Raw genomic sequence first — 27,317 nt, forward strand, 5'->3', positions numbered from 1 at the left:
CGAGCTACCTTCCTGATGTGCTTTGCGCTGCAGCTACGTCCCGAGGAAAGTGTCTACTTATCTGAGCTGTATTAGGCTGCAGAACACATGCACACTCATAGATCAGGCCTGCTGCTCCAGGCAGACTAAGTTTCCCCACATTTGCATTCTGTCCCATCATTAGTCCAGCTTTGCTCCAGTTTGTCACGTTTGGGTGGTAATGAATAAATTCAGAGCGCTCCTCTGGTTTGTGTTTTCCAGCAAATGCACTCTCTAAATGTAAAAAAAAAAAAGAGTCTATAATCTGCATTTGCACATGTATGAGAAACTGAACGCACATCTGTCTGCACTTGTCAAAGAGATTGCAGCAGTGTGACAGTGAGAGTTATTTAACATCTGCCAGCAGTATTCAGATCAGGTCACGAGGACCTGCTCTTTGATTTTCATACATACGTGATGCATGTTCAGAGCTGACAGAGCTCACATGTGCCTGAGCCAAATGAATGTGATGCAACTACATGAGGCTGGAGAATGATGCTAACCCTCCTCTTTGCTGCAGCCTCGGTGTCCTGCAGCTCAACTCTTCACCTTCGCCCCCTCTGTGCTCCCTCTGGTCTGTGGCTAATTAGGAGGCAGACACCCCCCACTCCTCCACCCCCATGTGCTGACATCAGCTCTGACCCTCCAATCTGTTCCTACATATGCTGAAGGAAAGCATGCATATACAAATGATCACCAACGTTATAGAGCTGAGTGAAAGGGTGAATCAAACTCATGACAATCCTACTAAAAAAACATAGGTTTTGTTTTATTTTGTTAATTTCTCTCTTTATGTTTTGCCTCAGTTGCATCATGGTTGCAGAAGACGATTCTGCAAGATGAATCTGGTCTGTAAAAGCAAAAATGTTCATGGTAGTATGACAACAGGTAAATGAAAAATCTTGGCAAATAAAAATCTTTTAAATGTAAAAAATGTAAAGACAAAATAAATGCATGAAAGGAAATATTTTCTAGTATGTGACATGCACTGGTTCACTGGTGACTGCCAAGAGTCACGCCTGGGCTATTTTATTTCCAAGAAAAACTTTCCTCATGCCTGATCGTGGCAGACAACTGCCCCTCCCCGAGTCTGCTTCTGCTGGAGTTCTCTTCCTGTGAAAATAAGGTTCTCACTCCCCACTTTCACCAAGTGCTTCATCATAAGGCATCATCGGATGGTTGGGGTTCTCTCTCTGTTTTATGGTGTTGTGGAAATCTGAAACAAACCTCTTTTATCTAATTTAATCAACCTGCGCAAAGAGGGTCTCACAGAGTCTGACAACAAAGAAAGAGCAAGCTTATCACTTAAACAGGATGTCTGCAATCCAACACCAACAGGAAAACGTGTTCAAATGTTCACTCCAACGCCCAATGAGCAACAGCGGTAAGAAAGAACTTCCTTGTAACAGGAAGAATCCTCCAGCAGAACGAAGCTCAGGGAGGGGGAGGGGCAGCCAAGAGCGGTTAAGGGAGAAGAGAACCAAGACGGGACAAAAGACACACTGTCGGAGGAAGTGCAGAGAAGAGGAATAACTAATGATTAAATCCAGAGTCAAACTGGAATAAAAAGAACTGAGTGAACTCAGTGCATCATGGGAAGTCTGCAGCAGCTCTAAGGGAGGATTCAGGGTCACCTGATCCAGCCCTAACTATAAGCTTTATCAGAAAGAAAGGTTTTAAGCCTAATCTTAAAAGTAGTGAGGGTGTCTGTCGCCCAAAGCCAAACTGGAGTAGAGCTGTCTGAAAGCTGAAGGCTCCGCCCTCCGTTTTGTCTCCATTGTGAGATGTTTGTTGTGTCACAGTTGCTAATCTTTTGTCTCCAAGTTTTCCCTCCACCCCCACTGCAGCAGATGGACGTCCCTCCCTGAATCTGCTTCTGCTGGATGTCACTTCCTGTTCAAAAAGAGTTCTTCCTCCCCACTGTTGCCAAGTGCCTACTTCTAGAGGTTTTTGGTGGATCGTTGAACTTCACCAACATCGTACCGTCTTTACCTTATAGTATGAACTTCTTACCTTTTCCCCCTACCTCTACTGGACATTCAGATCACTGGGTGACCTCTGCATCACTCCAGCTCGTCAAAAGTTTGTATGGCTCAAGGCAGGACAGCAGGATGTCCAGTGTTAAAACCAGAGCAGACTTTGGACCCAATTAAGTTGCACAGACATGTGATCATGAGCGGGAAGTGGCACACGCACGCAACACAAACTTGCACCTTTTGTCTGAACTACAGATTCCTAAAGTTAAGGCTCATTGAATATTACCCCACTAAAACGACCATTAGTAAACACAGCAAACCCTTAGTATTGCTTCTGCCTCTCAGAGCCAATCAAGAAGCAATGGGGTGTTTGCCCCTTCTGCTTACTGCTGTTATAGTGCTAACGTAAGCCTCTGCAGCCGTCACCAAGGCTGATTCCCATTAGAACAAACCTATTTGGCTTGCATTACAAACCCATTCAATCAGGCAGCCATGCTCTGCTTTTTCGTTTAAGCCCGGAGGCTGCGAGTGTATCCAGCCGCTGTCGTTCAATAAGTGAATGGGTTATTGCAGCTGAGTCTCCGTATCAACCTCATTTTCTCCTGGGCTTAGGGGAGAAAAAAAATCATGTTTTTGTGCAATTGTTGTGCAACAATTTGTATTTATAACCCATTTTAAAATAAGATGAAGTGCTGTACACTGTGTTTGCTCACTGAATATTCAACAGTCACGGATGAGTGCAGTGATTTCCATGTTTAATGGCAGACAGGTGGAGGAGCAGCTATTCAGGCTGCCAGCGGTGATGTCACAATGACCTCTCCTGGCGCGGTGAGCAGGAGCCTCGTGGCATCCTTTATGCAACAATCAAGTGTCATCATTTGTGAGGACCTGTGTTAAATCATATGGAGCAGCCCTGCATAGGCTCACAGCAACTGGTGGGGAAATGCTACGACCTAGCTGTGAATTAACTTGAGTGATGTAGCTGTAATAGCCATAGCTTCAGTGTCATTATCACTCCCTGCATCACTCGAGTGTGTGTGTGTGTGTGTGTGTGTAGCCTGCAGAGGGGAGATAAGGGTACTGGCTCCCAGGCCCCTCTTCAGAGCATGAACTTCTCTTTAGATTTCACCTGTGCACATTTCTAATTAGTTTATTATACTTTAATTTCATACAGCACTGATTTTGAAACAGTGTTTCGGTGAAATACACAAAACAAATGATGAAACCTGCTCTGTGCAGCTGCCGCAATATGAGTGACCAACTGGAACAAGCAGGATAGAATTTGGCTACCTTAGAGAGATTGGAGCAGCTGTGGGGAAATGATGTTTAAAGAAAAGCTGGCATGGTGGAGAGTGGGGAGATTGATGCTTAATTAACACTTCAATTTGTGGATGGGTGGACGTCTATGTCAAATAATGGGGATGTGTGAGGAAAGCTACACTTACTATGATATCTGCCTTTTGGTCCTTGTATTTAAATGGTAAGTTGGCTCCCTGTAATCTTGAATAGGAGCATGTCTGCTTCATTGTTAAAGTTAGGAAATGGTCATTGGGTTAAAATACAGTTTTTTATAACATTAATTTGATGTTAACAGGCTACACTTTCTTGTAACTGGAGGTGGCAGCACTTTAAGTTACTTAACTTACAATGTAAAGATTATAATAGCAGCTTTCATAAATAACCTATGCAGTAGGTTTCTGGGGGAGGAGCGATGTGCAGTAAGAGAGCCATTACTTCCATTTGTCTTTGCTAGCTGTAGTTAAATGCTAATGCTAAATGCTAATGCTAAATGCTAACAAATTAAACAACTTTTTATGGTTGTTTCCAGACCAAAAAGTCTGGATGTAGTGTTTTTACATGCAGCATGTCTAAATTGTGTTAAACAACACTAATGTCCTTTGGTTTTTCTTAAACATGAGTCAGTTTTGCCTACAAAATTCTAGCTAGCATGCTGCTTATGTTTGCTGATGAGCCTCTTTATGACCATTCGATGTGCACCCATAATGACACACACTGCTCTAAACCAGCGGTCCCCAACCTTTTTGGCGCCACGGACCGGTTTATGCCCGACACCAGGGCCAGCCTTTAAGGTGTCGTGGATAAATACAACAAAATAAAACTAGTACCGGTACCAAAAAAAAGAAGATTTATTCATAACACACGTGAAAAGACCCAGGAAAACCGAGTAAACGATAAAAACGATAACAAAATAACGCTGAAAACCAATAAAAACCCTAAAAGCCATACATTTCACACCTGAGCCTCAACTCTCGCGGCCCGGTACCAAACAACTCACGGACCGGTACCGGTCCGAGGCCCGGGGGTTGGGGACCGCTGCTCTAAACCATAGCCAGATGTGGAACCACAACAATAACTAAGCAAAAGAAACAACTGGCTGCACTGGTTGACGCTGATTGCTTTCAGGTCGCAGCTGCTAGCTTAACAAATTGTGGATGCTGTAAAATGTGTGACAGTTGCTGATGTCCCTGATTATTACAGAAAGTTATTGTAGTAAAAATCTAATGACATGATATTATCTTTTGGGACCACAGCTCCACAGGGCCCCAACCAATCAGGACCACATCTCAACTCAGAGAGAATTCTTCAGCTGTCTGTCAATTAAAAACAGGTTGGCGTGAAACAAAAGTATCTGAATTTAGGAGTCAAATTCAGTCCCAGTTTTTGTGATAGTAGTGATAAAAATTACTTTTATTTTTTTACATTTGGTGTTTCCAAATTAGTTCAAACACCTCTCATACCCTCATCCATCCATTGTGTATCATGGTGTGCTGCTTGTTTTGCTGCAGTCACCTTCACAGTAGCTGAAAGGGTTTGAAGTTCACTTGCCTTTCTTCATCCCCAGATCCCACCCCGCCTCGCTTTCCATCTGGACTGAACAGGAAGGGCTGGGCCTGGGCCTTTGGGCTGTGCACAGAAACCCCAGGGAGCAGAGCTGACGCTGAGATACTTATTGCTTCATTGGGATTCTCACTGGATCCAATCACACTGTCAAGCTTGGATACGAGGCCTGTCTCCCCAGGCAGCGGATGCAGCGCACACACACTAACTCACAGAGTTTTGAACATGACTCGCTGACACTTACAGATGGAGATGCAGACATACAGTATAAATGTGCACCCACGTACTCACACACCCTCCTCTGGCATCACACACCTCTATCATCACAAGCTGCTGATGTTCCTGACTGCAGAGCAACAGCGGAGCACTGTTTTGGTGCACGGCTCCTCTCTGCTGTATTTTTTGCAGCCAAGATTCATCCGAGGAAACTAGCCTGCTTGAATTTTGTTCCACCTCAGTAGTAATCAATTCAATGTTATGGTAATAATTCTCCAGTGTCAGTAAATTAAAACAGAGTAGATGTATTTCACTAAAATGCTCAAAGAGATCGATCAGACAAATGAAGTTTAAATCTTAATGCTAGGTTGTAGTCTGTAAAAACATTTAAGTCCCTTGTCTGGTAATTTTCACTGGAGCCGTTTCTCTGCTTCTGTGTACTCTCAATCCTGATTTCAAGTCTTCAAACCTTCACAAAAATATTTTTAAAAAGTGACAAAATTAAAAGGAAGGATTTCTAATTCGTTTGTGCAAACAGTGACTCCTGTATGTACACAGAAACTACTCATGGAGTTCCACAGGGCTCTATGCCAGGTTTTTTTTTGCCTTCAGTGAATACGACTGGAAACACAGACAGGTCAGACTTGAACCTAAGCCGTGGCATTCCAGCCAAATGCTATAAGGGTGCCTGCTCAACCAGTGAGCTAAAATACCACCAATACCACTGTTTCTAATGTAATCCTGGTCTTAGGCCTCAGTACATTTTAATTGCTTTGCAGGTGACATATACCACATATATTTCTCTGTGGAAGCAGGTGACACAAATCACATGGTGTCTTAAAGACATTTAGACATTTAGGCCTGGAAGACCAAAAATAGTTTACATCTAAATTCTGATAAAACGGAAGTTGTTGTATTTGGCTCTAAACTCCCGTCAGTGCAACTGTAAAGAATTTCTGACCAAAATATATTAATATAAACCTTTTAGGGACTTCACTCTGTCTGCTGCACAATATTGCAAAAGTGATGCTGAAAAACTAGTCTATGCATTTGCTTGAATCAAATCTATCTAATAGACTCCAGTTTGTTTAAATAAATGGACACTATCCTTCACACACTGACGTTAATTATGGAGTTCCACAGGGTTCAGTGCTAGGACCAGTTCTGTTTACATTATACGTGCTTCACTTAGACAGTGTCATTAGAAGGCATAGCATACATGTTCACTGCTATGCAGATGACACCCAATTTTATCAATGCATGAAGGCAGATAACACACATCTATTAGTTAAACTGCAGGGAACAGCAGGTGTTTATGTCTTAACATAAAAAAACTAACTGAAACGACATCAGTTGATTCAAAATGCATCAGTAAAAATACTAACAGGGACCAGAAAGAGATAACATATTTCTTCTATATTAGCTTCTCTTCACTGGTTTCCTGTTAAACCCAGAATTGAATTTAAAATCCTGCTGCTCACATAAAAGGTCTTGAATAATCAGGCCCATCTTATCTCATCTTAATGACCTTGTCGTACCATATCAGCAGATTAGAAGCGGCAGTCTGGTTCTCAGACTGCTGGCTTACTTGCGGCTCCAAGAGTATTTTTTGTTATAGCATATAGTAGATCAGGTGACACTGAATCCTACCAAGGGTACGCTGCAATAAGTCTAGGCTGCTGTGGGATCCCATGATGCCTGGAGTGTTTCTTCTTCACTTACTTTTTTTGCTCACGATGTGTTTATACACCTCTCTGCGTTTAATTATTAGTTACTATCTGCCTCTCCAACATATGTCTTTGTCCACTCTTCTTCTCCTCATCTTAACAGTTGCGGCAGATGGCCCCGCCCCTCCCTGAGCCTGGATCTGCTGGAGGTTTCTTCCTGTTAAAAGGGAGTTTTTCCTTCCCACAGTCACAGTGCTTGCTCAGAGGGGGTCATACAATTGTTTTCTTTGTATTATTGTAGGGTCTTTACCTTACTGTAGGAATAAAACTGAATTGAAAGTTTGGCTGGACTGTTTTTTGCCAATAATGCGACCTTACAGCTTAAAGTGTCTGGAAATTATTAGTGATTTTAGTCTATAAAAATAAATGTCACCAAATAAAAAAGTATATATACTCATGCCATTATGATTATGTATGCATGGCAACAAATACCTTCACGTGTTAAAACTCCTGAGGTCCTGGAGCCGGTCCCTAGATGGCACTGTGCCCACTGGTCGAGAAAGCAGCAGCCCCCCCTGTTTATCATGCAGCGGTGACAGCCTGTAAAAGCTTTTGTCGATGGAAGTGAAGATTTAGAGCCCCGATTACCACATTCATATCTTGGCAGTTAATTAGGGCTGAGGAGCTAACTGAAAGCTTTGGCTGCACAGTGATGGAGCAGAAGAATAGGAGGAGGTGTGCCCCTCACAACGAGACAGTGAATTAAGTATATATATATATATATATATATATATATATACACACACACACACACACATATATGTACACCTGACTATTCTGCTAATGTATCACAGCGTGCACCCACTGAGACACATGAATATGAATGCTTAACCCACACAAGCACAACCGCTAAGCCATTTTTCTGCGAACTTTGATATGGCTTAAGCATCCCTAATGGACATGCACACCTACACCCACAGAGACACGCTCGTCTTTTTGTTGTGTGTGTGTGGGTGAGTGTGTGTCAGCGTGCGTGTGCGCCCTTCATAAGTTAAGGTCAGCAGGCTCATATTTTACCTGTCAGGACTGATCACCGTCGCCTTCGCAGCTGCTTTGCTTCGTTCCCGGGGAGGATACAGCATCTCTCCTGAATGTTTACCGAGATCCTGCATCTCTACAATCTATACAGGGGATCTATAAAACGCCACAGCTGCAGACTTTCCCAGTGCGCAAAGGTGTTTTACAGCATCCTGCTCCAGTGTGGGAAGCAGCAAAACACATTCCACCTGTAATCAGCAAAAGGGCTGATGTGCTGCCCTTATAAAGCTGCTGTTTATGTGAAAGGGAAAAAAAAACATGCCATAAAGCTTTTAAGTGGAATTAACCACTTCATTAGTTGAAGTAAAATTTCATGACAGGTCAACTGTCGGCCTTTAAATGCACCAACGGGAGCCGTGCTGCTCCCTCGCTGTCGTTCCATGGGCCCTATACGGCGCGAAAGCAAAGCTAATGCAGTCAAATGCACGCAGCAACCCATTTGGAAAAGCCATTAGCAAATGTAAATTGTTTTTCTGTCAATTAAGATATGAATTATCCAGCCGACATCAGAGGGATTGATGTAATCTACTTCTACTAATTTGACTAAAAGGAAAAGTAGTTGCTACACATAAAATCCAATCAATAAACTTTGTCAGCCAACAACTGTGTAAGCAAATGGCTTGTGAATATCAAATGGATATGTTTCCTCCACCGGCACCCTGCTGGTGTAAACCTGAAAGTGACTAATGGTTGTGAAAATAACAATACCTCACTGTTTACACCACCTAAATGTTTTAAACCCGGTTTCTTTTTTTCTACACGCTGCTTGTTGGGGGGAGGGGGGTATTCATTTCAAATATTTACTTATTCTTTATTTGGGAAAATATTTGACTAAAGTAAGAGCGCTTTTTCTTTTCCCTCTGTATTTTCTGCTGTGATTTATGCTGTAATTACCTTCCCCGGTGTTTGTTTTGCTTCTCATTTCTCTTGATGTTATTGCTAAGTGTCATGTTAAGTGGCTCACAGTGCTGGCCTTTTATTTTAATCTCTGGCCTCTGCGGTGTGGAGAGAAAAAATTACTTTTTATCAGCACGTCATAAAAATACGCAGAAGACAGTTATATTTTGGATTAAGGGGATTTTCTGCTTGTTGACTGTCATGAAACCAGCCTCCTTTCTTTACAAACAAGCTTGCAATTAGACTGAGATTCACATTCCAGTGTAATGTTGTAAATGAGGCTAAGAGGCTGTGACAGACGCTCCTGAAAATAAATCAGCTCTGACAGCTGAGAGATGAAGGTAGAAAAGTTCTGCCACTGGTGCACGGTGCTCTGCAGCCTCCGGCTCAAAAAAAAAGAAGACCAGATAAATATTTAGTGATTTAAAAAAAAAAAAAAAGAAGAGTTTTTAAAGGAGCGAATGGTGAACAGCGATATAAAGATTATAAAGAAGATCAGATTTCTGTCTTAGAAAAACCTAAACAATTATCACAGATAGACATTTAATTGCTGCAAATATCCTGTTGAATCAACTACAAAACAGAGCTAAATCACAGCCTGGAGTGAGCCTGAACTACACAAACCAACGAGAACCAGCTAAGTGTGGAACTGCATAAAACTCACGCTCTTTGCAGTGGCCAGCAGGTGGCGACTCAACTGCTTGCAAATAGAAATCTCATTGCACAGAAGTCTGCGAGAAAATGAACCCACGTCTTATTAATATGACCTCAGTAAATACTTGTCCGATGAGCTTATGGTCTCAGTATCTACTTTTAAATCTTATTTATCATAGTACAAAGTCCATTTAGTAAATTATGGTACCTTTAGAGTCAGACAGGACAGTGCGGTATGTTTTACAAGTCACAAAAAGTGTGCAGTGTTGTTGGTGTCCTGGTTAAAATGTTACTTGTGATGTAACAGGAGGATAACAAGCCTTGAAACATTGTAGCATTTCCATCTGCTGCAGGTTCTGTGGGCCTCCAGCTAAAGTGTAAGACAGAGGAGCTGACATCAATCATGGGAGAAGACACTGGTGAAACAGCTGACTTATATTTTCAGGCAACCAACCAGCGACCTAGTTTTACAACTAGGCCTATAATAATGAAAACAAAATATATTGGGGTGGCCATCGATTTGTTTGGAGGGCATGCCCTCATAAACTGGATATGTTACTCGAGGGGTCAGCTGGCGGCAGCAGAGTTAAAGATGCAAAGATGTTCGGAAAATCTCTTCCTGGTGGACAGGATTAGAAATGAGTGCTTTGAGGGACAGTTTGGAGAAAGTTAGAGAGGCAACCACCAGGATCCCTGAGCCTGGTTCTACCAGAGGTTTCTTCCTGTAAAAAGGGAGTTTTTCCTTCCCACTGTTGCCAAGTGCTCAGAGGGGGTCATCTGTTCATTGTTTTCTGTATTTGTCGCGTCATTGCTATGATTTGGCGCTATATAAATAAAACTAACCACTAAGTTGCTACCTCTCTCTGCTATTTGGTGCAGAATAGATGGTGTCACCCCCCCAGTGTCAGGCTACATTTCACTGTGTGTTATACTTGTATAACTATGCATGTGACAAATAAAGAACCTTGAACCTTTGTCGTTTGACAGTTTTTTGCAAAGATCAGCTGCTTGCAATGTTTCAAAACAACAATACGAGAGCAGTGAGAGCGCAAAACACCAGCGTGCACCGTAAAGCTGAGGCGAACTGAGCCGAATGGGGCTTGTTATACGAGTGGCACCCTTCTCACGTTGATTTTGCCGCTCGCCGTTTGGCAGCAGGATGAAGCGAGGAGTGAATGTCGCTGCTTGTTAAAATGAATGCCGTTTGCTTACGCATTAACTTTTTATTGTGTTGACTTATGCAGAGCAAATTTCCTCAGATTTTTGGCGGAGGACTGAAAAGAAGAATCCCTCTGCCTCTGAATATATAAATAATAATAATAAAGGCACTCCTCCTTCAGCTGAACGAAACCCCTGCTGGCCTCCTTGTTCCCATAGCCCGGGAGGATGAATGAGTTAATATGTAGTCATTGTGTGAGCTGGATATACTCACACACGGCGCTCTGATACCCTACATCAATGGGCTATTGCAAGTTAATGACCAGCTCTGTGAAGGCCCATTTGCACGAAATATGGACAGTGTAAAAACGAGCTGGGAAAGCAGGTGCTGCCGCCATTGAGTAGCTCATAACCCGGCCATATGGTCGTGAAGAATCTCATTTGGCTGCGCGCTCTCACAAAGACTCAACTCTAAAACCCAAAGCCATTCCTCCAGTGTTGTGAAGACTCTGGACCCTCTAATAATCATTCTCTCCCCTCATCCCTTTTTCTCTTGTTGCATCAGTGAGCAGTGTATGAATTTGCATAATCATCTATAGGTAAATGATAACGTTGAGCTGCTCCGCTCCGGACTTCATTTGAATAGAAATGGTGCCACTTTTTGGTATAAAAGGAAATCAGCGAAGTGATAACAAATGGATGAGAAACTGCGCTTTGGCGAATGGCCTCAGATAGAATCTATCTCCATCCTCTTTCAGCGCCGTCTCCCGTCTTTCTTAGCACAACAGGGACGAAGCGAGTGACAGCATCCTGCAGTCTAACCACCCAAAATAAGTTTGGGAACAACTTTTTCCTTTTTTATTTCTGGGAATTGTTTGGAGTCAAAAAGGAGAAGCAGAAGACGATAATTAAACTGGCTGAAAAAGCCAAGTAGCAACACAAAAAATCAAAGTGAACATACACACCGACTGATTTGCATGAAAACAGAAGAGGACAAATAATTTCAGCAATAAATAAATGACATTAAAAAAGAAAAACCCGACATATTGTCGGAAGATAATGTCGTATAAATGAGACGTGAAATTAGCTATACAACGACAGAAAAAAAAATCGAATGCAAAAAAAGTGACGAGCTGATCAGACAAGACGATACAGTAAAAAACAAAAAGACAGAAAAAAGGAACTAAATAAAAAACATCCAGTAAGGTTCTAGCAATAGATCTCCAAATCCATCATAATCTGTCTTTATTCTCGTTTCATTTTTTTTGAATTTCCAATAAAAAAATAAATAAATGACATGATGAAAGCAACTTCAGAATAAGGAGGAGTCCCTAAGATCTGAGGGAGGCGTCTTCTATCCGACTGACGGCTTCCGGTGGTCAAATATTCATGCGACTGAAGAGAAACACCATCCAGGGAGACCAGACTTGTCGTCTAACAGCATTTGTTCCCTGCCTATACAAATGTTCCTGTGCACATCACTTTCTCATCTCCAGGCAAAATAATAAAAATGTTTCCTTTTTTTTTGCCGTTTTCCTTTTTCCAGTCATGTTGCTACAGCAGAAAAATCAAATCAAACGGTCCATCTATACAAGAAGAGGATAAAAAATAACTCAACAGGAACTGGAATCTTCTGTACAACATTTGACCTGCAAAGCACGACGGCTAGATGTAATAAAATATGTAAACATGTTTTTGACACAGTCGTCTGAACAGATAGAATCACACCGGAGTAAATCGTCAGCCTGTGTTTGTTTGCTTTTTCTTCGTTAAGATTGTGACAATTACATCTTCATCAGACACATTTTATGGTAATGCATTTTTGCCACGGCGTCATATCGCTAAAAGGAAACAGAGGAACGACCGGAACAATAAAAAGAAACCAAATGAAAAGGGAAAAGAAGACAAATGCTATCAGACATTTGAAACTCTGAGAAACAACATTGTACAGTTTGCCTGGTGGATCCACTCTTGCACGCTTGAATGCCGTCTAGAATTCGGATGCCCTGCATAGCAGTCCAATCCTTAACTGAGACGTGAGGGCGGGGGGAGAAAAATATTGAAATACATTACTGTATTACATCCTGCTGAGCTCTGCCTAGTCAACCCTGACTGGCCATCATCCTTAGAAAAACAAACTAAAGAAAACAAAAAAAGTGAAATTCAATATATAAATAAATAAACTACCGATTGATTAAATAAATAAAAAATAATAAAAGAAAAACAAGAAACACGTATACGTTACCTCACGTCGCATCCATGAAAGCTACATTTAATGAAACCGCTTTGTAACACAAAATCAGGGTTTGACTTCCAACTTTCCCCAACAATCATTGTTTCTTGAGGTCCCTCACTTACACAAGATGCCAGCACCACGTCACATACACCTCACATGCATGCTCAGAATGGCCGAAATGACAGTGATCGTATTTTACAGGGTTACAATGGACAAGGTCGTCAGAACTCCAAGGATCACACACCTCTTAGACAGTCACTTGGGGTCGTGTGGGTGTTAAAGTGATGTTATTCACACTGCAGGATGTCTCCAGCAGGGACTCCTTAAAAGTGTCCACGCTGAGTCCCGGTGCAGCTGTTACTGCATTGTCTCTCTGTAATGCTTACAATAGTAAGTGTGCTTCCATAAGCCAAAGTTCTTTTTTGTAAATGTTTCTCAGTAAGTCTCGAGTTCTAAAGAGATTTGATTCTTTTTAAATCACAGTTGCCAATATGGTACTGTCAAAATGTTCTTAACCCTCTGGTCTCTATCTGGCCATTTTTGGCCACTTTCTTTATTCGGTTTTCAACCATTTTTGTTCTGTTAATGCAAATGGAATGAAACTTTCCAAAGGTGTGCATTTTTTAAAAATCTTTTAATTTTCAACATTTCAACTTAATAATGTCAATAATATTCACTATACACCAATTTGTTCCTGTTTTACTGATCGTGGCCATTTTTGGCCAATTGAAACCCATTATAACCACCTTTTTTGATTCCTTGTTACTGGCAGTACTATAGCATGCAATTTAGGTAAAATTGCTTTCATTCTAAACTCAACACATGAAAATTGTAGTTTTTCATTTTTTCTACCACATGACATCCTTGGCCCATTTTCTGCCAAGCAAGCAATTTCATGTAATATTCTTGGTTTCCACTAGGTGGGGTTGATGGGTTACCACACTCCAATGGACCAATATAATGAAACAATTTTGACATAGGTTTGGTCTTAAGGATCTGATAGTTTGTGTTTGTGCATGACATTGCAGCACAAACATGTATTTGCAAGATAGACTGGAATAAATAATGACGCATCAAACATTACATAGGCTGCAGTGAATTCCTGTGGATGCAGGATATTGAGCTTTGAGGTTCCCAGTCAAACTTAGCTTTGAAGCACATGTGAAAAGCACTTTTACTCTTGTATTTTTCATAAAAAGAGACCATACCCAAAATATTAACTCTAGAAACAAAAACAAAAACAAAAAAAACCCCAATCACAGGACATTTTGCACAGTTCAAACCTGCAGCTGCAGCGCAAACAACAACAAACACTGTTTGTAAACGTGTCCTGGAGTTTATGCAGGTGCAGACGTTGCTACTGCTGTAAGTCAACCTAACAGCTTCCAGACCATTTATTCTGGCAATATGGCAAGAAGGTGGGAGTGTCCCCCCCACCCCAAGAGGGACAAAGGGACCCCCTGATGATCCTCTAATCGCCTGAGCCAAGGTGTGAAACTGGGTGTGAACTCTGGCTGATTGGGAACCACACCCAGTTCAAAGCGTATAATATCTAAATTTGAATTATATTTTGGTTTTCATGACTAGGACTGGTGCTAATTTAAAAAATCAAGTCAATGAAAGTAGAAAAATGTTTTAATATATATGAATTTTATAGTATTTTGAAAACGTAAACATGGGTGGCCATTTTTGGCCACGAACAAAATGAGAGGGATTTTTTGTTTTTCTGTCACAGCACAAAAAACCAAAGATACATAAAACTCATTGATACTTTTAATTATTGCTATGCATCTAACCTCCATCATGGTTAGAAAATAAATCAGTTTGCATGTATTATTTAGGAAAAAAATGGGGATTTTATGCTTTTATCCCTTTATCCCTTTATCCCTTTGTAAATCATTAAAATTATGTAATTTAACTGGTATTTAAAGGGTTAAAAGTCTGGATTTGAATTAAATTTTGGTCTTGATGAACAGCACTGATACTAATCTAAAACATCAAGTCAATGAAAGTAGAAAAATGTTTTAATATATATGAATTTTATAGTATTTTGAAAACGTAAACATGGGTGGCCATTTTTGGCCACGAACAAAATGAGAGTTTTTTTTTGTTTTTCTGTCACAGCACAAAAAACCAAAGATACATAAAACTCATTGATACTTTTAATTATTGCTATGCATCTAACCTCCATCATGGTTAGAAAATAAATCAGTTTGCATGTATTATTTAGGAAAAAAATGGGGATTTTATGCTTTTATCCCTTTATCCCTTTATCCCTTTGTAAATCATTAAAATTATGTAATTTAACTGGTATTTAAAGGGTTAAAAGTCTGGATTTGAATTAAATTTTGGTCTTGATGAACAGCACTGATACTAATCTAAAACATCAACTCAATGAAAGTAGAAAAATGTTTTAATATATATGAATTTTATAGTATTTTGAAAACGTAAACATGGGTGGCCATTTTTGGCCACGAACAAAATTAGAGGGATTTTTTTTTTTTTTTTTCTGTCACTGCACAAAAAACCAAAGATACATAAAACTCATTGATACTTTTAATTATTGCTATGCATCTAACCTCCATCATGGTTAGAAAATAAATCAGTTTGCATGTATTATTTAGGAAAAAAATGGGGATTTTATGCTTTTATCCCTTTGTAAATCATTAAAATTATGTAATTTAACTGTGATTTAAAGGGTTAAAAGTCAGGATTTGAATTAAATTTTGGTCTTGATGAACAGCGCTGATACTAATCTAAAAAAATCATGTCAAAAAAAGGGGAACTTTTTCTTAATATATATGAATTTTATAGCATTTTGTAAATGTAAACAGGGGGTGGCCATTTTTGGAAGTTTTTATGTTTTTCTGTCACTGCACAAAAAAACAAAGATGCATAAAACTCATTGATACTTTTAATTATTGTTATACATCTAACCTCCACCATGGTTAGAAAGTAAATCAGATGGCATGTTTTATTTGGAAAAAAATTGGGGTTTTGTGATTTTTTTCCATTTATGAGTTCCTAGGATTATTTGATTTAACTGGTATTTAAAGGGTTAAAATTATGAATTTGAATGAAATTTTGGTCTTGATGAACAGCACTGGTACTAATCTAAAAAATCATGTCAAAAAAAGTGGAAATTTTTCTTAATATATATGAATTTTATAGCATTTTGTAAATGTAAACAGGGGGTGGCCATTTTTGGCCACGAACAAGCTGAGAGGAAGTTTTTATGTTTTTCTGTCACTGCACAAAAAAACAAAGATGTATAAAAGTCATTGATACTGTTAATTATTGCTATGCATCTAACCTCCATCATGGTTAGAAAGTAAATCAGATGGCATGTTTTATTTGGAAAAAAATTGGGGTTTTGTGATTTTTTCCATTTATGAGTTCCTAGGATTATTTGATTTAACTGGTATTTAAAGGGTTAAAATTATGAATTTGAATGAAATTTTGGTCTTGATGAACAGCACTGGTACTAATCTAAAAAATCATGTCAAAAAAAGTGGAAATTTTTCTTAATATATATGAATTTTATAGCATTTTGTAAATGTAAACAGGGGGTGGCCATTTTTGGCCACGAACAAGCTGAGAGGAAGTTTTTATGTTTTTCTGTCACTGCACAAAAAAACAAAGATGTATAAAAGTCATTGATACTGTTAATTATTGCTATGCATCTAACCTCCATCATGGTTAGAAAGTAAATCAGATGGCATGTTTTATTTGGAAAAAAATTGGGGTTTTGTGATTTTTTCCATTTATGAGTTCCTAGGATTATGTGATCTAACTGGTATTTAAAGGGTTAAAATTATGAATTTGAATGAAATTTTGATTTTCATGAACAGCACTGGTACTAATCTAAAAAATCATGTCAAAAAAAGTGGGAATTTTTCTTAATATATATGAATTTTATAGCATTTTGTAAACGTAAACAAGGGGTGGCCATTTTTGGCCACGAACAAGCTGAGAGGAAGTTTTTATGTTTTTCTGTCACTGCACAAAAAAACAAAGATGTATAAAAGTCATTGATACTGTTAATTATTGCTATGCATCTAACCTCCATCATGGTTAGAAAGTAAATCAGATGGCATGTTTTATTTGGAAAAAAATTGGGGTTTTGTGATTTTTTCCATTTATGAGTTCCTAGGATTATGTGATCTAACTGGTATTTAAAGGGTTAAAATTATGAATTTGAATGAAATTTTGATTTTCATGAACAGCACTGGTACTAATCTAAAAAATCATGTCAAAAAAAGTGGGAATTTTTCTTAATATATATGAATTTTATAGCATTTTGTAAACGTAAACAAGGGGTGGCCATTTTTGGCCACGAACAAGCTGAAAGGGTAGTGATTTTTAACAAGGCCAGAGGGTTAACTTTGTTCCAAACAGTTTGTAGCTTTATGGGTCGGGAAATGACTGGATTTCTATACATAATATTCCTTGTCCTTGTCTTTCGGTCTCTTGCTACTGGCGCTGCCTTTGGCGCTGCCGCTGGGTGCTTTATCCTTCACCACAGCGCCGTTGGTTTGCGCTGAGTTGCTGATGTAGTTGCGTGTTTCGTCCACCTGGTAGGAACCCTCCTCCCTGTTCCTGTACTTGTACATGGCGTAGAGGAGAATGAGGATGCAGAGGGCGGCGGCTGAGACAATGCCCACCACCATGCCCGTGGTACTGCTGGATTCCCGGACCACCTCCGAGGCCCCCGGGGGCACCCGCTGCACGCCGGGCACCGTGGGCAGGGCGGCGGGCACCGTGCGCAGCATGGGCGAGGTGATGAAGGGGCCTCGTGGCTTGGTGCCGTCCAGATCGAAGGACGTGGGCAGTGACACCAGGACCATGTCCGGCTGCGGGGGTTTTACCTCGCGGTTGTTCATTTTCCCGGCAGGCAGCTTGGGTGGCGTGTCCGAGGGGACCGCCGCCGGCGGCGTGCCCCGGAGGTCGGGCAGAGGCGAGGTGGGTGCAGTCCTACCTGCCTCAGAGGCTTTGCTAGGCCTCAAGTCCTTGGCCTCCCACTTGGGCGCGAGGGCTTTGTAGCTGCCTTCATAGGCCGATGTGGTCAAGATCTTATCTGTTACCAGGGAGAAGGTGGTGTAAAAATCTTCATCGTCAGTCGGGGGCAGGCTAGAGTCGAAAGCTTCGCCAGAGCCAAACCCCGAAATCACCATGCCATCATCATCATCATCATCACCATCATCACCACCATCACCATCATCACAATCATCGCTGCCTCGGTCCGACAAGCAAGGTACCCCCGCCTCAGTGGCCATGGCCAAGGATTCTTTGGTGGTCTCAATAATGGTGAGGACAGGGCGGAGGGTTGGGGGGAGGGGGATGAAGGGAGAACGGGTGGATACAGAAGGGATGTCTATGGGGTCCTCGACTAGCACGGGGATAACTAGCTCCCCTCCTGGAAAGTGAAACAGAAACAAGCGCCAGTCAGACGGCAGAAAGCGTTGCATCGGCAAAGCAAGAAGCAGTCAAGCACCAAAAAGAATCGGTAAACGAAAAAGTAGAAAAAGCAAAGCTCAACGTAGGGAATCAAAAGTACTGAAGAGAAAGAAAGAAAGAATCAAACAGAAAACACTGTACCAGTGCAAAAACAATGAAACTCAGAACCAAACGAGACCCAAATGAAAGAAAACAACAGCCATAAATAAGTATACATTGCATCAAAAGGCTTTGAGGGATGCACAAGGGTGAGCCACGTTAAACTGACACCTCAAATTAAATCCTACATAAGCTGCTGCTGCATAGGAAAGCGGGAATTACTTGTGATGCTGTGGAGTTTGTGGCCCTCGTATTAGTTCTACCTCGTAATTCTGCATATATCTGCACATAAATGACTAGCCCGGGCTTTTAAGAGGCATGTTTCATTTATCTTCAAGTGTAAATCCTTTTTAGCCTAAAACTATGAGCACCGAGAGATGTGCTCTGTGGATAAAAAAGAAGCAGAGGGTATTAGCATTGGTTTTGCAATTCAAGTGCAAGCCAGTGGGCCTGAAAGCAAGTTAACTAAGTCTGAAATGAGAAACTATTTGTAAGGTGTTTCTTATACCGTAGCTGCTCGGAGCGGCGCTTTTTAACCCTGCTGACCTACACGGGCTGGAAAATACTAACAAGCTTCACAATGCATCACAATGATGAAAAATGAGAGGTTGAGTCTTTGGGCTGGAGGGTCTCCAAAGTCCCAAAACGATATCTCGCACCTCTTAGGAAGCTGATAGGCAAGTTTAGGTCTGGCTGACTGATCTACTCGCTGCAGTCACAGCTGAAATGCTGCTGGAGATGAGCGAACCTGTCCTTCCCTCGACATTAGCGGGCTCCCCTACTTGCCCTAGCCTCTTGCCTTTTGACCCCTACAGTTACCACAGTGGCACAAAGTCACCGGGCAGTTCAGCGACACCTGAATGTTTGCTGGCTTGTAACAGCTTGTAAGAGCAGTTGGACGTTATTAATTATTCACACGTAAGATCAAAAGACAGAGACATGCTTCCACATGTGTCTGCCTCTTTTATAATAAAGTCATTTGCCTTTCATTGGTTAAACCTGTTGTTGGACGACTACAAAGACTTTGAAACATTCAGATGTCTATTGAAGCTGCTTATCCTCTTGCCAAGGTGGATTGTTTGTACATTGCAAAGGCTCACAAACAGGGCACTATAAAGAGATGCAAACCTTTTGGAACAATAAAAAAAAAGAGAACACAACAGAAAATGAAAAAGGAAAAAAATAGAAATAATAATTAAGGCATTACAAAAAAAACCAAACGAAAAGAGTTTAGAGTTAGAGCAAACATCGTAAGAAACATTCACAAAGTAAAGCCACAGATAGAGCTATTTAGAGAAAGGATTAGTAAGAGGTAAATTAAAAAAAAGAAAGAAAGAAAACCAAACAAAGTCAGCTCGGAAAAAATCAAAAAAGCCTACGAAAAAAAGATGAAACAGTTTTCAAAGGAAGAAAGCATACCATCAGTTTTGTCAACTTACATCAACAAATTGCCCGCATGATTTTGGCAGGAAGAAAAAAAATTTACAAAAGAAAGTTGTGTAAGAATGCCTTTGGACAAGTTAGGTTAGTTTCTTTTTAACATTTTCTGATTAAGTAAGTATATATTTCTCTCTTTTGTTCTTAGACAGGATGGTACAGGGAGGCAACAACACATACATCCACACATCATGACATGAAAATAATCTTCACCATTCTGTTCAGGATATCTTTTTTTGTTGTTATTTTTGGAGTTTTCAGAATGATTTTATTAGAAAAAAGAAAACAGTATATCTATAACTCTTGCTTTGATTGATAAGTCTCTCCATAAATATCTACAGCCGGATTAGATCACTTTTTTTTTTCTCATTCTTTTCTTTTCTTTTTTTTTTGCTCGTTCGCTCGGCTTTAGCTTGCTCGTCAGCTACGAACAAATTGGATGACTGTACATATCTTAGAATCTCTACGTAAAGGGGGTTTCGGGAGGAGGGAGTGTGAGACGGGGTGGGACCTATGAACATACTAGGAAGGAAATGACATAGATGGGGGTGAACGTGTACATCAGTTGCCATGTCCATGTAAAGGCGGCACGAAGCGGTCGGGCGGCATTAGAGCTTTTGGCTGTAAGGAAGGGATGGGGATATACAAACAATGAGCATATACATGCCCATCTACAAAAGAGAACAGCACTCTCAACACTGACAGTTTTACAAACCCTAAGCTGCAACTTCTTTTGCCATGCACAAAAAAAGAATTCAGACTCGTTAATCGATTCGATCCCAATTTCCAATCGGAGACAAGCGCTTAACTTCACAGGTGGATGTTCGAGATCAGCACGGAAACAGTTTTGGAAAGCAGTGTTTTCAGATCGGGGCCAGGATTAGCAGTTTTTCGAGGCAGCTTCTCTTTTTTCTCTATGAAAGTCTCAGTGCAGCTGCATGGTTTTGATACCCAATCTTAAGAGCCTTCTGCTGTTTACGAAACGCTAATTAGTTCATAGAGAAAAGAGGAAGTTTTGTTCTAATTAAAAAAGGAGGAGGGGGGGGGTCATTAAAAAAAATAACATCGCAATTGTGATTCGCAACAAATTAGCAGTTTAAATTTGAACATTGTCAGAAAAGAAACAGAGAGGTTCACATATATGTGGATTAGCATATATGTACAAAAAAAGGAGGAAAATAACAGATAAAGACAGATTAGCAAGCAAGAAAGAAAGGCATTAAATTTTTCACACTATCAAAGATGAACAACCAGAAAGCACACACTGAGGCAGACAAAGAGAGAGAGGGAGGGGGGGGGACAGTTTATAGGAAAGTGTCGCCACCTTCGTTTAACTAATAATAAGCAGGTTATTATTAGTTACCTCAATACATTTCTCTTGTTAGTATTTCTTTTTAAAACACAGGACAGGGCGTGCAATCTGGATGTACGTCAGAGAAAGAGAGGCAAATCAGACAAACGCTTTTTTTCCTTTCTTTTGGAGTTTGTTTTAGTTCCACTCTAAGAAGTTGGGTTAATGCATGCTTAAGTAAGTTGCATTTAGGGAGAGTAATAATACAATAACAATACAGCAAGCCAGGGGGGACAGGTATGGTGGGGGGAGGGGGAGGGGCTTAAGAAGGGGAGGGCCAATGGTCAGTAAAGGTGACTGCCAGCAAAGGGCTGTGGGATATTTTCCTGGTGTAAAGAAGTCATTCACGAGCAGTTACGGTGCACCGTATGTAACCAGCACTTTTACAAATTAATATAGAGAACGAGGTGGAGAGAGATCATCGGACGTTTAGATGCTTTGTGTTATGTGCATAACCGACAGCCTTCGTTTGACAGATAAGCATCTGCAGTTCCACAAGAGGGCACGAGGTGGATTTATCTCTGCACATCAGCTTTGGGTTAATCCTCTGCAGGCTGTTTTACAGAAACCTCACTGTCTCTGCGAGCGAAGCATTATTGAGTAAATATGGCATCTGTCACGCTGTATTGACCGCTCCTTATCGACGCCGGCATCTTAAATGCGAATGTCCCTGTCACTGCTCCGGCCCTGATTCAGAGGATGTCACATGATTCAGCAGAGGCCTCGCACTGCATCGCTGCCGTTCTCGTCTTTCGCTGAAAAAAAGCCGCTCGCTACGTCGCGCAGCCGCCACCTGCGACGTTCCAGCAAACAGAGCCATAAAACCGCGCTGCCCTGTTAAATAAACAGGAGCGTCTCGGAGTAAAGCGATTTCATCCGAGGCTTTTATTTATCCGACTCTGCCCTCGTCGTCTTGGCCTTGTTTGCATCCTCTCACTCCGTTCTTGGCTAACAGCTTTCGGCTACTGTTAGCTTTGTGCTATATCAACAAAACACTCGGATGGGAGGGGAGACGCTGCAGTGAAGCCCCCCCGTTTTAGTAAAGTCAGCGCACAGGACCTTGATGTTTTGGTAAACACTTTAATCCTGTGTAAGCTCTTGCACAAGCGCCGCACGTCTTGCTGCATTTCAGAAGCAGACAAACACGCTGCTTTCTAATGGGTTTGCTCAACCAGATTGCGTTTGTTTTTCGAAACTCATCAAGATGGATGGGATTTTATTCTAAAACCCTGCCATCCTAGCAAGACCACCCCCCCAAAAAACTCTCCGCTCTGATAGAGCCGCAGCCAGTTTCTCAAAGGAAGTCAGGACTTGTGACTAGTGTGTTTCTGCACGCCTACTGACTCTCCCTCCTTTTGCATCAATGAGAGAAACCCATCTACTAAAATGAAAATATGAAACAAACTCAATATTAAAGCCATTCCTCTTTTCATCTCACCCTGTAATAAAGGCTGCATGCCTGTGTGCGGGCTTTTTGAAGAGGAATTAAAGTAAATACAGTAACTCCTAAATGGCTGATTGACTACCTCAGCAGCTTGAGAGCTACAGATGCAGAAATCTCCAAGAAAGCACTTACTCTTCACTTTCCTCCTCTCCCCCCACTCTTTTCCTTCTCCTCGCTCCCTGGTTTGATCCCCGTGTCCATCCAAAAAGTTTGCTGAGGCTTCCGAATGGAGATGAATCCTGACGGTGTGTCAGGGATTTGACAACGCTCCGCCATAAAAGCAGAAAAGCCGGTGCACCGCGGATGAACTGATTGAATGGGATTTTTGACGCAAATTGTGGGTGAGTCAGTGGTTTGGGGCCCTGAAATCCCATTGTGGTGCAAGCATTGTGCCCAGACACCTGCTGTAGCAGATTCATTCATCCCTACCTACTACAGGTAGGGAACTGATTACCAGAAAGCCAGCAGCACACAGATTCTCAGCGTGGATACACTTATAGGGACATGCCAGGGATTATAAGGGTGTACCGTGCAGCGGCTGAGCTTTCTAGAAGCATGTCGTTTCAAAGCACTTTACCCCACCATTAAACTTATCTTATCATGTCTGCGCACACGTCTGCCAGAAGAAACCTAATTTCTCACTGATGGACATTCATTTCTCTTCTAAACATTAAGCGATGTTCCGTTCACAGCTCCGATGGAGAAGTCTGTCCTGTCATGGATGCGCGACGCATCCCCGGAAGAAGGTGCTCGCCTGTGTAGCCGCGGCGCATGGCGGATAGCTCTTAATCCGTCATCATGTGGCTGGGCCGCATTCCGGTGTATTAAATTGGCGTCTCCAACAGGCGTGGCGACTCGCCCCTGTCAGCCGGTCGATTTGCTGTACAGCCATTAGGCTGCACCTCTACACTCGGCAGACGTGTGTCAGCTGGATAACCTTTAAACTGATCCGAGGCCTGTGTCGAAGTGACAGCCGGCCCGGCGGGGCTTGACGGAATCCATAGCCGATGCCACAAGGAAACTCGGTGATCCGTCCCTATCATACTTCATTCCGTATCCTGCACTTTGCTCTTCATATACAGCAGCGAAGAAATCGCACAACATTACATCCCAGCCTCCAGTCTAAGATTAATCTGAACGCCAGATCCTGGACTTTATCTACCCCGGGCAAACGAGATGAGGAAACATCTATAAATACGCTACATCTGTTTGATCTGCGCTGCACTTGATCAAAGGCAGAGGGTAACAGTGCATGCAGGATCATTTATGCCCTTTTTATGGAAAAACATTCTTCCCATGACATAGCTGACTGCAGCGTGGCATGCAACAGTTACACTGCGTGCTTTCTGCTGCACAATTCTGCAGGAGAGCCGTCTCTTATATAAAACGCCTGGACTGGCTGTTGCTCAGAAAGGCTCAAACAACCTATCTGTGCGATAATGTTCAGCAGGTAGTCTGTCATTCTTATAGCACAGCAAAAAGTAAGCGTGTTAGGGAGCTGCGGTGCTTCAGGGGTGCAAGAAATGTACAAAATCCGCTGAATCTCATCCCCTAATCTACACTAAACTCTCTTTTGGCCCCTTGAAGACAAAAATTAAGATAACTTCATATTATAAAGTCAATACACCAACTGTGTTCACTAACAGGAGGTTGTTGCCGCAGCGAGCTCAGTGCCTGTCCCTTTTTTTTCAATGCTGCAGCTGGAAACGAAGCTAATGACGAGTGTGAAATTGACCCAAAACAGTAAAGTTGCAGGTGCATGAAACTAACACACGCTGCAGTGATAATGCTCTCTGAGCTATGAGCTTCAGTATAAGTAGACTTGCCCATTAAACGCAGTCATCTGATCCAGAGGTATTGTGAAAGTTATAATATATATAAGCTAGCAGCTTAAAGCAGCTGATGTTTTGGATCCTGCTTAGTCACAGTTTGAAATATCGAATCTTATTATTTACCTTAAACTGGGTAAAAGAAGCAGTTTAAGCGCCTTCCTTCCTTTGATTGGCTGCCCCTCGATAAGGTTTGAAGAGGTGGGTGGGGCTTCAGTGCCTGGGGTGACCATGTTAGTAGAATCCACTTGCTTTGACATTACAGATAGGAGAACAGGCTGTTTGAAACAGGTTCATTTGTATATGAAACTTTGGCCAGAATTTAACGTGAAGATCGAGCATCTTAAGGAACAGAATAACTGCTCCCCTTTAAATATCGTGGCATTAGTTGATCAAACATTTCACAAATAGGTGGAAATGTGTTTTTTATGGGCTCGGAAGGTTCACATATTACAGGTTTTATGAACATTTACTAGTAGGTTTGTAATAGAGCCACTGTAACAGTCCATGTTTGACTTAAGATAAGACGTTTTTACACAGTATAGAGACAGAGGTGTAACTAATAACAATGATGATGGCTTTGTTCCAAGATTTATGAAAGCTGTCTGCCTGGTATGGCTTTTGGGCACCGCTAGAGTGGAGCAAAGACATCATTAATGTTATTAGTCACACCTTTGCTTTTCCAGCTCTCATAAAAAAAAAACAGTTCTGCTGCGACAAAGACATTTTCCACATCCACTGCTTCGTCTCATTAGGAGGTAGACTTTTTAATTTGGCCTATTGTGAGTCAGATTAAAACCTAGTTCCATCAGGCCTGACTCGTGGCAGCTTGTAGTTGCTGCACGGACAAATCAAACAGTTTGAAATGCACTCGCGGATTGATTGAAATCATTTGAATCAATTACCCCAATATAATGACACATTAATCATAAAATTGCTCTGATTGCACGGTAATGACAAGCCACGGCGCCGTTAATCACCGTGAAATGAAATCATAAATCGACTTATTTGCCGTCCTCCAAAACTGAGCATCTCGCAGCGCGCACGCATTTCTGCACGTGGCGCTTTCTTTAGCTTGAACGGACAATTCTGTAAATGCACGCAGAGGACTGCGAGTCGTCTCACGGGATTCGCTCTATTGGCCCTCTCGTGGAACCCGCGTGGGATTAAAAGGGGGGGGCAGGGGGCAAGGTGAGGTTTTAACAGTTTTGGTTTCAACACGGAGACAACACAAGCACAAGACGAGCACGCACGCACAGCGGACAACACAGGCTGGTTTTGGCAGACGCAGACGGAGCACTGACAGAGACAGCAGGCACGAGCACGAACACAGGACGCCTCGGAGGGAGGAGCTGCCGCTGCTGGGGGCAGACTCCCCCCTCCCCTCAGCACGCACACGCTGACATGTAGAAGCCGAGTGGAGGGACGTATGGGTGGGAAAAAGAAGCAGAGCGTAAAAATGGACGCCAATCATATCCACGCAGAAGCAGGGGATGGTTGGAGGAGAGGGTTACTGGTTAGTCTACAGAGCTGCGGTACAGTCCAGTACAAGAGTGCATGCCACAAATGCCTTCTACTTGGAGCAACAGATAGAATAGAAAAACAGATATACTTTGTGGCAATAAAAGTCTTTTTATGCCATCTGCATTCAAACAGACATGTATATGCAGAAAGGCTAAAAGAAGGAAGGTGGGGTGAGACGGGATGGAGGGGGTGGGGTTGGGGTAACGCTCGGAAGGGGCGACAGGGGGGAGTCATTCTCACACACAACTTTCTTGAGACAGAATGGGGTTGCCTGCACAAGGCCAAAAAAGGATGATGGCAAGAAAAGATTTTGTTGCCGTTCATTTCCCTATGTTGTATCGAAAATGGGGAGGTGGGGGGGGGGGGGGTAGGGATGTTCCTTTAGAAGCCATATGGCACAAAATAAACAAATAAAACACAAAACTTGATGAGGAGGAGAACTTTGACTTTTCCAACCACCAAAAGTTCATGCGGCACAAGATGAGGCAAAAAACGGGAGGAGCGGCTCTATCCTTGCTTGGATGATGGACGACGGATGATGAGGAGGACGCCAAAGAAACGATGAGAGTGATGATAATAAAAGAAAAGCAAACGAAAACTGAAAACAACCACAACAACAAAACAAGGAAAGTAAAAATCAGCCCGCACCCAACCCTCCCAGGCCCCAAAGGAAAGCAAAAAGACGACAAGAACGAAAGAAAAGAAAAACAAAATCACAAACCCAGCAGCTGGGTCCAAATCGATACAGAGGAGAGATGTTCATATGTGCATCACACGAGAAAAAAAGGAAAAGAAACCCAACATCATGTCATACAACTGTTCATACGACTGGAAGCGGAGGGGGAGGTGGGGGCGAGGAATGAGGATATGAATTTCTGTGTCCACATGATGGGATGTACGGTATGTATGTAAGTGTGTGCATGTTGCCACTATATGAGGGGAGGGTACCGTGTTCTCTCAGCAAAAGCTTCCTGCGCTTCACATGACTGCACTTTCACTTTTCTTTTTTTTTGAGAATACTTGGCTTTGAGGTTTTAATGGTCTGAAGATACAAAAATAAATAAATTGAAAGATGTGAGCTGCGTGCCCATTCGATTTCAATAATCTCTGCCTTTACAAAAGCAACTCACGCTAGATAAGGCACCTAAAATGCTGCAAGGAAATGGCTTTTTTACCCCAGCCACATCAAAAAGCCATAAGACCTAAATGTGGTCATAATTTCAAGAAAACAAATGCCATCAGAGAGCGATAGACGACTTTTCTCAGACTGGGGGAGAAATGGTTAAATCTGTCACAGCGGAAAGGCCCGATTTTCCCTAAGAACAAAATAAACGCTCGATCGTCCACGAGCGCAGACGTGAAAGGGCAACGCGGCGGTGGCGTATTATTAGCTGTGA

The 27,317-nt window shown here is 41.8% G+C and overlaps 1 protein-coding gene across 1 annotated transcript in view; it reads right to left on the reverse strand.

The window, feature by feature from the left end:
- Nucleotides 1–9,164: 9,164 nt before the first annotated feature.
- The window catches only part of nrxn3b (neurexin 3b), a 358,949-nt gene continuing 340,796 nt past the window's right edge, over nt 9,165–27,317 (reverse strand). The window contains 2 exon segments of the mRNA XM_085132129.1: nt 9,165–13,286; nt 17,155–18,195. Coding sequence (XP_084988255.1) covers nt 17,213–18,195 — 983 coding nt within the window. The 3' untranslated portion in view covers nt 9,165–13,286; nt 17,155–17,212.

This window comes from Neolamprologus multifasciatus, chromosome 15 (assembly GCF_963576455.1).
Source record: "Neolamprologus multifasciatus chromosome 15, fNeoMul1.2, whole genome shotgun sequence".
NCBI lineage: Eukaryota > Metazoa > Chordata > Actinopteri > Cichliformes > Cichlidae > Neolamprologus > Neolamprologus multifasciatus.